The sequence below is a fragment of the Corticium candelabrum genome, chromosome 12, assembly GCF_963422355.1.
Source record: "Corticium candelabrum chromosome 12, ooCorCand1.1, whole genome shotgun sequence".
Lineage (NCBI taxonomy): Eukaryota > Metazoa > Porifera > Homoscleromorpha > Homosclerophorida > Plakinidae > Corticium > Corticium candelabrum.
This window is the reverse complement of record NC_085096.1, coordinates 5,290,535-5,303,632: the sequence shown is the minus strand read 5'-3', so window position 1 is coordinate 5,303,632 and position 13,098 is coordinate 5,290,535. Positions and strand designations below refer to the sequence as shown.

Here is a 13,098-nt window from a genome sequence, read left to right as displayed (position 1 = left end):
AACAAGTGCAGTTGAAGTTCTGTCATACTGCTTTATGTTTTAGAGTTATCAAAACTTCCCCGGGCTTGGGGGGCTACACAACTTCTTATAGAAGCGTCTTTGGGGGTTGGCCGACGAACTAGATGTCCGCTAGAGGATATCCCATCCTGGTAGGGGGCGTGTATAGCGACGCTTCCAAGTTGTAAGGCACGTACCGTAAAGGTACTTGCTTCAATTATAGGACTAAAGTTGGCCGTCAAAAGTATTATACATCGTGAACATGTTCCATTAGATTAGATCCATTCTCGACTCTGTGGTTTCTTTTCGCAGTTTCTCCGATTATATGGCTACATGCATGGTGTCCAGCAACAGAGGACGTACTCACTCTCTAGATAGCTTCGGAACCGCTAGACACCGGTACTTCTGGCGTACTCAACATAGAATCCTCCGAAATCGGAGAGGCCAGCTTCTTTAGGGTTTTCTTTTTGAGACTCTGTCTATCATCGAAGAGGCTACATCTACTAATATTCGAAGCTTGGGACGTGGTTTTCCCAGGTCCATGCGTAGCGACGTCAGACTTGTACCCGATGAGGTTTGAGGTTGCAAGCAAACCTCCTCTCACAGCTCTGCTCTCTCATATGATTATTGGACGCGCGTGAATGACAGTCAGTGAGTGGTTATTATTTGAACGTGTTCTGTGTGAATTGGGCTGCTCGTTCTAAACTTTGCATTTCTACACAGGACAAGACAAATGTGCGGCATTGAATTCTGGAAACGAGGCAAGCAAACCTTCTGTTGCCAGAGATTATTTACTACATCCGAGATTTCTATTTCTCCAGTAGAAAATATTACCACATCCGAGATTTCTATTTCTCCAGTAAGCTCGCTGTCGTTCTTTTGCTGTCGTTTAAAGCCAATCAACTAGTAGCGTGATATCTCATGACCCTTGTAGTTCCGGACAAACGTGTCTCAGCCAGAACAATCCCCTTTCTCGTCTAGCCACCGACGCCCTGCCTTAGGGTTGTATTCTGCAAATGACAATACCTGGAGTCATACACATTCACGTTGATTGTATATAAGCTCTGAATGCATCTCAATGCCACAGCCATGCATTTACATATATGTGTATGACTTCACATGAATGGGAGACCCACCTGCAGTGCTTTGCTAACCTGCTACAGCTAAATTAGCAGCTACAATATGCACCCGACATGTAATACATGTTTTACTTACATCACTAGTTTGATGTCGGTCATCAACCGTTGCAACAAGCTTTCTTTCAGACACAAACCGTGTACTGATCGATGCAGCATCTTTCTATTATAAGTTGCCACAATATTTCTTCATGGCAATCTTTGTGGTGTATTACTCTCCTATTGCAGTCACTGAACGCAAATAAACGCTTGTAAACGGATTCTGGAAGTGACGCCGAGACTAGTAGGTATTTTAGTCACTTACAGGATTTTGTGCATATTCGATGAGCTCCTGGGACTATTCCATAATTCTAGAGAAACGGCATCGTGAGGATACGAAATCCAAACCAATGACAAAACTGCGTGTCTAAACAGGCTCTGTTTCAATGTATTAGCATGCAGGACCAACTCTATGATGCAATAGGAAGATGTTGAGAAACCTGTATAGATGAGAACGAACAGATGACAATATATTCTATTGACTCATGCACGTAGGGTTTCTAATGACGTCTGCTTAGGTCGCCACAAACATTGTACTATAAACCAAACACTTCCTATCAAATGTATACTTCTTGTCAGTTCAGGCAAGACTAGAGACAATCACTTCTTCAATTTTTTTTAAAGTCGTGTACCAGCTGGCGGGAAAACAGAGAGGCATTAAAATGCAAACGCGATTAATGCTAATCCAATAAAAAGGAGATTTTCATATTTTATTAGGAATTCTATTCGCAATTCTCCCTATAGCTAATTGATAGGTACACGTCAGTAGCTTTGAAATGCAATGCATCATAACTATTGGATTCACGCAATAAAATTCTAGTTAACATTTCAAATATTTATAAACCTAAGAGTTTACTATTTCTGTAATTTTACACACAGTTGATTGTTATGGTGTATAAACTATAGACACGCAAAGTGTATTTAAGGTATTTAATTTTACTATTTGAGAATGCTATACTAGTAGATGTATAGTTGCCATCCCACGGTTTTATATAGAGAATGGCTTCAAGTCTACAAATCTAAAAATGCAAGTTTTGGGAACTACAAAAGCGTTGGAATAAAACTACATTCTATTGAATCACGTTTGAGAAATTCTTTTACATTGAAAAGTTCCAAGTATCCTGTTCAACCTGCGTGGGAGTTAATATGGATGTCAGACAGAAGAGGTTCAGTGGTTTGACCACCGTGACTCATCGGTTACAACCACCATCATGCATGGAATGTTGGCATAGTATCATGCCAGTCGGATATATAAGACGTCTCCGATGATAAATTTTCATCATTCAGTGAGAGATAGAGTTGACTATCGAGGAGGAATCTACTGCTCGAGAAATGAATTTACTAACCTTCAGTCTCTTCCATTGGATCTCATTAACATGGATAGTGTACACGTGCATTTCAAAGTGTTGCGTTGTGGGAAAACCGGTCGGACCGTCTGCTCAGCCGCGAGAAAAAAGGGTAACCACGACATGCAAGGATGTACTCAAATAGTTAATCATTTTGTTTTAATCAATGTTTTAGGGTGCAAGCATTGATCCCTGTAGACACAAGTTTGCGCTCATATCGGGTGCTGGTGTTCTGGATACGAATCGCAGTGGCGACACTACAGTCGTCAAAGTCGTTTCGTCTGGTCTGAGAAAGGAAGTGGTGACGGCAAACGCGTCGAGGTCTCTAATTTCCTTAGAAAATCTTTTTCGACAAAGCAATACGCCAAACAAGTCTAAACATGTATATCACTATCAAACATACTCGGGCCACTACCTAACAGTCGATACAGATGGAAATCTCACAACAACGGTAAACCAACGATTTTATAAAAAATTTAAAATTAATATAAATATATTTATAAAAATTTAGGCATCGGTTGGCGACTCGGCCACAATCTTACAGCACAGAGTTGAAGGTTTACCAAACGATTACACAATATTATTATGCGCTTGGTCCGAAAATCAGACACAAAGTTATCTTCTCTATATTGACGGTTCCATACGCACAAAGAAACTTCATATAGCAACGGCTTGTCAGACGTCGTCAAACTTTGTGAAAGCTCTGAGTAACGACGACATTCTAAAGAGCGTCGACCTCGTTCAAAACGAAATCTACCATTTCTATAGGGTTTTCGTCACGTTTCACGATAACGTCAGTAGCGACTATTCCTGTCGTTATTTGAGTCAAGAGCTGAAGACGGTATGTTGTGTTGACAGTTGTCCGAGCGATTAGATACAAAGAGTCATATCAACAGGACATCATGTGTATACATAGATGGTATACAGTCTTTCCAAATTTTAAATTTTTTGAAATATTTGTTTTACTTTTTAAGGATGTTTTGATAGTGGATTGTTAACTTGCATGTTTTTCTTATATTTATAGTGCTGTAGAGTAATTGCAATGGAGTTTGTATAGTTTGTGTGAGTGTGTTGTAAAGTGGCATGCACACTTGCTGTTATTCTGGATGCACGGTAGTAGGTCAAGATGTTTAGTTGTAGGACCCTGCAAGTTCAGATTGAAGTCGTATAGTCTTCTGATTTTATTAATTAAAGTTTGTATCAGGACTCACTCTGATAGAAAGTTTTGCCAAACGGGAACTGGTGCCCCAGCCTGTTTCTGCTATGGTGTTGCATGCGTGTATAGCCTCTTTCACAAGCCCTCATAACGCGGGCAGGGCGTCTAGAGCAGGAACCACTACCTCAATCGGCCTGGACGTTTGATTGGATTTATACGGCAGCTGTGACAGCAAAGCAGTGCGTCTAATACCGCATTCACACGAGCTCTCCTAACCGGCCAGCGCTGGCTGGCACTGGTAAGCGCTGAATGAAATCGTAGTGTGAATGCGGGCCGAGCCGGGCCGAGCCGTGCTGGCCTGGCCCACAACAACTTGCCGTGCCAGCATGGGTTGGCCCGGTGGCATAGGGAATTTGGCATCCCCGGGAATTTGGTATCCCCGAGCCATATTCACTAGGGAATTTGGTATCCCTTCGGAACATTTTGCACCCCCGAACCGTATATCCTAGGGAATTTGGAATCCCAGGAAATTTGGCATCCCCCGAGTCGCATTTCCTAGGGAATTTGGCATGTCCGAGCAGTATTTTCTAGAGGATTTGACATCACAAGCAGTATTTTCTAGAGAATTTGGCATCTCCGAGCCATATTTCCCAGGGAATTTGGCATCCCCCAAGCAGTATTTCCTAGGGAATTTGGCATCTCTCGAGCCGTATTTTTTTAGAGAATTTGACGTTCCTGCGCCGTACTTATTATGAGAATTTCGCACATTTAAAAATGTGACATTCTAGACTCAATTTTATAGTCTGCGTTTTTGTGCTAAATTTCTAAAAAATTGACATGTTACAAATTGCGTGTTTGTTGTCTAATTAAATTTGCGACTGAAAACATCTATTTTAGTTAACTTCGTTAAAGCAATTGACTCTTTATCGTCTACTGTAGTTACAGCGTTCTTACAAACAGTTGTCACAGCGCCATTTGTTACTTTGTTGTGGTATATCATGTTGAAGACAACCAACGTGAAACCAGTCCTCACAATTTTGACACCGCACGGTATCATCGTATTCTTCTGGCATCAAACAGTTGCGGCAAATTTCTATGTAGGTACGGCGAAGTCTAGGAGTGCGTCTAGAAGTTGTTTGGGCGCATTGCGGAAAACCTGTCATTACCCGAGGCCCGGATTTCCGGGTGGAGGGATAGTAGTCGTTCCATGATCGTACGTACGACCCAACGACTGTATATATAGTTGGTTAGCGGAGATGCAAATGAAGCTATTCCGACCAATAGACGAGAAGTGGTGTCATTACTGACCAATAGACGAACGTGATGTCATCATGAGGCTTCACCTCGCTTTGTTTGGTAGCTGCTAACGAGAATTCGGCCATCGGGCGTCCGTCCTGTACATGGTGTTTAGTCCTTTGCTTTAAGGGTTTAGCACGTACATTTGTACGTGTATGTTTCCCCCAACAACAACCAGGGCGAGGTGTGTAGCTGTACCTGACTTGTAACATTTTGCTTGTTCCACAGTGTTTCTGCATAATGGTTCTGCAGTCTGCCAGCTTGAATTTTGGGTGTGCGTGGCTGAGCGGCCGTGGTGTTGTTGCAACGATCACTGTGTCGTCTTCAACAGAAATTTGGCGTTGACGGGAATTTGCGAAGGATAACATGACAGCGTCTGTTTGTGGAACAAAGCGGCTCGGCCGATCTGTAAGTACGCTAGTGCGTCTCTATTCATTTCTGTTTTACGGTATCCAAAGTCAGAGCGAACAGACGCCTAGCTAATCTACATGTGCACGTGCATATTTTTCCGCATTGATGTTTTGTTTTGGCTCTGGGGTCACCTCATTACAACAGTAGGCGACGTCTAGCTAGAGAAGCCGCACAAACAACAAGACGCCTAGAGAAGCTGCACAAAGAACGAGACTTTTACATTCTTGTGAGCTGAAAAATCGGTGGTGAGCTGCTTGTTTGGTCTCCATTTGTAACCTAGGTTTCCCACCAACAAACAGAACAATGACCACGCCCGTTACTTCATCACGTAAGGCGAAGATTGCCAGCCGGCCTAGCGTCGAGGCTCTCCGACTTGTAACATTTGGCTTGTTCCATCATTTGTAAACAACTACATTTGTAACATGCATTTAGAAACAACGCCTAGTTAGCTAATCTAGCTGCATTTATAACGTTCCCACATCTAATTTTGTTTTGGCTCTGGTACCTATGCCACGCCTAAAACCGGCCATAGTTACGACCTCAAAAGCTGCACAAACAATCACCAGCACAAAGAACCGGCGAGCGAAGGTTGTAAAAAATAGAAGCGAGGTCCTACGGGACGTTGGCTGACGGACTGCGTAGCTACCCGTTGTACACGGTAGCAGCCAGTCACGTGACTTACCTCAAGCTCGACCTGTGACAATTTCAATAATGCTTCTTATTTATTACCCACATCATACCATTCTGTCATACGATTTTGTCATAGCGCGACTAATTTACCTTCAAGGTGCATACCGGCCGAGAGTTTGCACTTCAAGTGCTTCTTCATTTTCTTCTGATGCAAGCATTTGTACAGATGCTCCCTCATTCGTGTTTGGTCGAATTTCAGGCTTGCTACATCATCTCCTAGAGCTAAATGTACAGCAAATGCAATAGCAAACACACCCCAGTCAACGCCTCCTCTCTGCTGTTGAACATAACATCGTGTGTTCAGAGCTACAATTGATTAGCCGTCCAGGGCTAAGCATGGGTGTATATATATATATATGCGTTGGGTCGTAATGCATCATGTAGCTAAACGATCAGTCGGCTGACGAACTACCTGTGGACTTCCAATGAATCATAGCGAGGCGACGATAGACGGTCATGTGCCAGTGCAACAGAGTCCACGACCTCATGGTGATGTCATTCTAATACCAGACACCATCTAACCTAGATGATTAGATAACCTAGATAACCTAGCCAGCCAGCCACAGAGATTTGGGGCAAATAGAACCCCGTTAGTATACTGCTCCTCGCAAGTCACGTGACTTCTTCAAGTCCCGTTCCTTTGACTCGTAGCTTTCAATCACTTTAGTACGTAGGCCCATGCCCCAAAAGGTGCTTCTTTATGAAGTCACGTTGCACCCCTCGCCTGGCAAATTTCTAACCTTAATTAAAGTACTTGACAGTAAAGTTTCAATACGACTTGTTTGTTTTTCAAATCGGGGCCGCTATAGAGAAATAATACAAATAGGCAATCTCAGTAGCGCAATAGAACACGTACGTAAAACAACATAAGATTCAGAGATACATTAAAGCAACTCTAACCTGCAAACTCTAGAGCAACACCTTCTTAGGATTCACAAGCAGACTGCGCAGACTGCCGCGAACAAGTCTCACACTTAGTGGTTCGACAGTGTTGTCCTAGGCAAGGTTTTAGACAGTAGAAATCTGACCAAAGCCACTAACCCTTCGTACGCTTCCATATCTGTTGAGAAAACCGTCGTAGCGATATTCTGCGTGGGTGTGTCGACTACATCCGAAAGGAAATACGTCAGCAAGTGTCCTTCTCCGTCAATATTTAGCAACAAAGATGACGTACACTGGATGTGTTGTGATCTCAACTACTAACTACAACTTTAAACTATGAACTCGGTAAGTTCACACAGCGTAGTACTAGGATGTCAGTACAGAATGACGAATTGCAATTACTAAGTTCACGGCTCTAGAGTCAGCTGTTTCTTTGCCTCCAAGATGATGTATTAAAACTAGGGTATCTGTATATATATAAATTTGTTTATTATTTATTTTATTATTTACTTTATTATTTATTTTTTTATTATTTTATTATTTATTTTATTATTTAATTTATTATTCTTTTTATATTTTATTATTTAATTTATTATCCTTTTTATTATTTATTTTATTATTTATTTAATTATTTATTTTATTACTTATTTTATTACTTATTTTATTATATATTTTATTATTTATGTTCATATTTTTATATTTCATTTATTATTTATTTATTATTTATTACTTATTTATTTTGCTATTTATTTAATTATTCATTAATTTATTCACTTTATTATTTATTTTATTATTTATTTTATTATTTATTTTTTATCTATTTTATTATTTATTTTATTATTTTTTCTTTTATTATTTATTTATTTTATTATTTATTTTATTATTATTTTTATTTCTTGTTATTATTTATTTTATTATTTATTTTATTATTTATTTTATTAATTCTTTGTTTTTTATTATTAGCTGTTGGTTTTCATGACTTTCTGTTCACGTTTTAGTTTTCCTGTTTGTCTGGCTGTCATAGTCTCCATTTGTTTCGCATGTATGTTTATGTGGTTGTTTATGTTTATGGTTTTTATTTAAAGGCACATGAATGGAATTCGAACTCACTGGTGGGACATTCAGATCGTGTTGTTAGCGTCACGACCAGTGGAACAGACATCATAACAAGTTCTCTTGACAAGACTGTAAAAATTAGGTCACTAAAAGTGAGTTGGAAATCATAGCTGTGCAGTCTGTTAATATCTGTTTGGTACTAGACTTGTTTGTTTGTTCTTCTGTCTGTCTGTCTGTTTGTATCTTTGTTTGTATGTTTGTCTGTCTTTATGTTTGTCTGTCTGTATGTTTGTCTGTCTGCATGTTAGTTTATCTGCCTGTTTCTTTGTTGCCTGTTTGTTTGTCTGTCTGTCTGTTTGTCTGTCTGTTGGTTTTTCTTTCCGTCTGTCTGTTTGTCTGTCTGTTTGTTTGTCTGTCTGTATGTTTGTTTGTCTGCCTGTTTGTTTGTCTGTCTGTCTGTTTGTTTGTCTGTTTGTTTGTCTGTCTGTTTATTCGCCTGTCTGTCTGTCTATCTGTCTGTCTGTCTGTCTGTTTGTTTGTTTGCCTGTCCGTCCATCTGTTTCTCTGTCTGTCTGTCTGTCTGCCTGCTCATGCATCTTTGAGGGCGGAGTTAAGGTCTGGGTACTCAAACTAACCGTTTCTGCCGGAATATTGAGGGCAGCTTTAAGGTCTGGCTACAAGAGACTAGTCTGTATGTAGATACATATTACAACAAACGAAGAAACAAAGAACAAAATGACAAGTACACATCATGTTGTTGTAATCAGTAATGGGTAGTTGAAATAAATCATTAAAACAGACAGATGTCATCCTTCTTGTTTTGTACATGTTAACTTAATGTCAAATATTTTATCACTTTACAAAAAAGCAGAACACAATTACTTAACATAATCTGTAATGTCTATAGGAAAACTCCTCTGTGTATTGTTACAATAACAAATATAGCTGTCGATATCTATGTACAAATACACACAGACACACATACACACACGCACACGCGAACGTACACACACACACACACACACACACACACACACACACACACACACACACACACACAACTCCTACAAACAAGAGGCGATAACCTCTGTATTAATTATATATAAAAATTTGCACGCATCGTGGGACAATGTAATAAGCCTATGCTGAAAACTTTTAGACAAGATTGACAGATGCCATAGAGTGCAAAAAAAATCTGCTTTTATTGTTGTTAAAAACGTGCTAGCATTACACAATGCAAATTTACTTCTATGCAAGAGCAGTGTAATATCCACGTATTCTAGTATATAGTCAATGCATGCTGCTGGCAACAGTGCAAGAATTCTTACTATTCCATACATCAATCTGTGTCTCTGCGCACTACAGAATTATTCTATTGCGAATGAGTCCAGTGCGTGTCTCAGCTTATGGTATCTTTGCAACTGGTCATGTTACTTAAAGTTCCACTTCCCATTTCAAGCAGCCCATGCTATCGCGCCAATACACAGAAAGTAAACCTGAAATGGATAGCGTGCTCAGTTCCGTTCCACTGGATGATTGCGTCGTCGAAATAACGACGGAAAGAAACCGAATCTCTTGTCACATTGCTGTACACGCTCAACATCGTCGGGTAGTCTTTCAGTTGGTTAAGTGAGAGGAAGCAGTGAGGCACTTTAGCGTAGGTCTTGATAAAGGACACTGTAGGAACCGTTCCGAAGACCTCCAGCTCTGCGTTCCGTATGTCCATGTTAGCCACTTCCCGTAGCTCTGCTCCGAGTTGTCTCATCCGACCAATGCGTGATCTGTCGCGTTCCACGTGCACACCATCAGAGACGCACCCATTGCTAGGTTGTTGTCAAAGTCCGCATTGAATACCGTCCAAAATGATGGAAGACCAATGTTTGACGAAACATCGGAAAAATTGGTCTGGCATTTTCAAAGAGTTTTGAGAGGGGATTTCTTCGATGCAAAACATTGCCACTAGTTGGCTATAAAAGATTGGATAGTGTCCCGTGGGCACCCAAGGCCAGGGTTTAGAATCATCAGAATATCTTGTTAGAGACACTCCAGCCCTGGACGGTGTGATAACAGTTCGGTAAGTGTTGTAATTCGAATACATGCAAACAAGAGGTTTTGAGTATGGAGTGGTAAAAGGTACGTATAGCATTTCATAATCACTTTCATAGATCACCTCTGCACGAGATGGCTCCATATTCACCGATCCTCCGTAAGTAAATAGCATATCTTCACATGCGACAAGAGAAGTCGTTGAGGCGTTCCACCACGCACAAATCACGAAACTCATACCCAAAGGCGAGGAGGCGTCTGAAACTGGATCCACAAAGAACTAGGCGAATGGAAGCGACTCCGTTGCGCCAGTGTCCGACATGTATTCAGATGGTGATCGATTAGAAGGCATGGCTGCAATGCAATACACGCTGAATTTGACGTCGTAAGATGTATATGTATGGGTCCTTGACTATTCGTAGTATTCTTTGCTTGTCCGTCGCCTAAAAATAATTTTGTCGTCTGTAGCATATGCGCCAACATTAGATATGTATGATAAAACGTAAGAAGTGTTTCCATAGCTATGGACTGTTGTTGACAAACAGCAAGGAAATCTGAGGTATGACTTCACAAACGGAACAACCAAATCATAGCCTCGTTCTTGCAAATAGATGTTGTTGATGTCGAAGTTGGTTACGCCTCCGTAGCTCAGATCACTGTTGTCCCAGTCGGACAGTTTTTGTTCTTGCGATTTCCACGTACAAGTCATAAAACTCTTGACCATCAGAAGGTGACCGTCCTCTTGTGGATGGAAGAGCATCCACAAAGATGGAAAGAGACTTTCCCACAGCTCACTGGCTTGAACAAAAAAAAGATATGTAGATCGACAGAAAGCGTTTGAGTGTCATAGCAAACGCATTCACCGTGCACGTACTGTATGCTCTCGTTTGTGGTGGTCAATAGTAAGTATAATCACCTCTTGCATAAGATTTGAATTCATAAAGAGTAACCAATCCCAGACTTTGACTCATCACCAAAAAGCACACAGTAGCAACAAAAGCAGGCATCAGTACTAGGAGAATATCTCAGCCACCTGTGTTGACTCTCCCACTCTGGATTGTAACGACGACCGTCCGCGCTCGGAAACTTCCATCAGGTGGGTGGACACCATTTAATTTGCAGTAGGCGTATCTTGTCAACGTCAGAAACTACTCTGTGCAAGTAGTAGATTGGATTATTCACTGACACTTCTTTGTCTTGAGTAGTATCTATAAACAAAGTGCTTTTCAAGCAGTAATACAACCCTTTTCAGTAGACTGGGCTGTCATAATCTCTCTACATGTAATACAGATCATACACCAGTGATTCGCGAGTATAAGACCACATTATAATTAGGCATTGGTACCTCCTTCAGCATGATTTGCTACAGTCTCCGACGGGGACACAGAACGTACCGTTTGAACGACATCACTACAATCGCTGGAAGATGTGCTGATGAAAAGAATCAATCGTCATATATCCCAAAGAAACTTCACACTTCTGCAGTAAATTTCTCTTACCCAAGGCACTGCAAAAAAGATGGCTGCTTCGAGTTCTTCTTCATTTTCTTCGATGGCGGCTTCATTTTCGACTCAGCCAGTATGTACTGCTGACAACCTCTAAGTTTCTCAGTCACGTGTGTGGCAAGTGCTTCACGTGCCGTGAACGTGCACTAGCTAAGTGCGAGAACAGTGGTGAAAGAGGATTTCTTCTGCTCGGTAACCGCGTGCAGAATGACCGATCTTTTCTGTTATCTACTAACCGATATATCTAGCAAAAAGTTTTGCAACGACACACCCATTTCATTTACCGAGGCAACTGCATCGGCCACCTCATGCCTAGTTACGCACTGTCAATGCAGATATCACTTTGATTGTTACATTTGCTGCAACCTGGCCCTCTGCAGCTGACAGTTCCTTCTTTTGCAATGTACAGCTTAGGTTGTCAACTAACCTAGGTATCCTCCTTCCAAGCATTACATCAAAAGAAAATCAAATTTCGTCATCTCGGTTGCCACTTCGTTTACTTTGGCAGACGCTTCCAAGTCTCTTCGAGCCATCTGCGAAAACTCTTCGAGGCTATTCTGTAGCACGGAATAGCTAGCCTCGACACTTGCCAAAAAGTCTGCTCTCACCGTCCATCTTGTTGGACACAAGGTACGAAATCCAGGCTGACCAGGTGATAACTCATCTTTCATTCTCTTGTAGGTAGCATTTCTTTTCGATGAATACTTCAGCAGCTTTGATAACTCGAAAGTCATATCGAGGGCATTTCTAATGACTTTTATTTCGCGAATGGTATCTTGACATGCTGGATTGAGGGAGTGTCCATAACAGTGCGTGTATAATGGCCTTCGCTCGACTGCTAATAACTGTGTTGCGACTCAGTGCGAACGCCGGCCATGTTAGCAGCACCGTCGTAGCACTGACCTCGGCAGTTCTTCATGTCAAGATTGAACCTTATCAAGATGTCCTTCACTATCGCAACTAAAGTATTTGCATCAATTGAGTCAGTTTGATGGATACCTAGAAATTCGTCGTGGGGTTCCAGGTCATCGTCTACCCAACGCAAAACAAAGACGATTTGCTCCGTTGTACTGACATCAATTGTTTCATCAACCATAATAGAGAAATATGAACCTGACGATTTGATCCTATTTACGATGTTTCGTACAATCCGATTGGCCATAATCTGAAGTAGTTCATTTTGAACGGCGTGACAAGTATATTTATCCCTTTTCTTTGCCAAAAAACCTTTCAGTGTATCATCAGAGCTTTGCAACAGAACCATTAACTGACTGAAATTTCTATCTCTTTCACCAGAACCGTCACCTATAATTGCAAGTCCTTGCCTAGCGAGAAACCACAGCGATGCCATCACCTTCAAAAGACATAAGCGATGTTCTTTCTTAGTCTGGGCTGCTTGAGATGACAGACTATCTGCAACATCTCTAAGTCTTGTTGTAGCTGGAAGAGTGATAGCTGCTTCAACTACACGTTTGTGAAACGAAGATCTTTCGTCCCTCGCAAACACCACACAGGCATCTTTCCAATTTTGACATCCT

General features: G+C 41.2%; 1 protein-coding gene across 1 annotated transcript; it reads left to right on the top strand.

The window, feature by feature from the left end:
- Nucleotides 1–2,504: 2,504 nt before the first annotated feature.
- Nucleotides 2,505–3,625, top strand: LOC134187628 (uncharacterized). Its single transcript, XM_062655779.1, has 3 exons — nucleotides 2,505–2,630; nucleotides 2,694–2,969; nucleotides 3,030–3,625. The coding sequence occupies exons 1-3, from the start codon at nucleotides 2,505–2,507 to the stop codon at nucleotides 3,390–3,392; spliced, it is 765 nt and encodes a 254-aa protein (XP_062511763.1). The 3' UTR covers nucleotides 3,393–3,625.
- The last annotated feature ends 9,473 nt before the right edge of the window (nucleotides 3,626–13,098 follow it).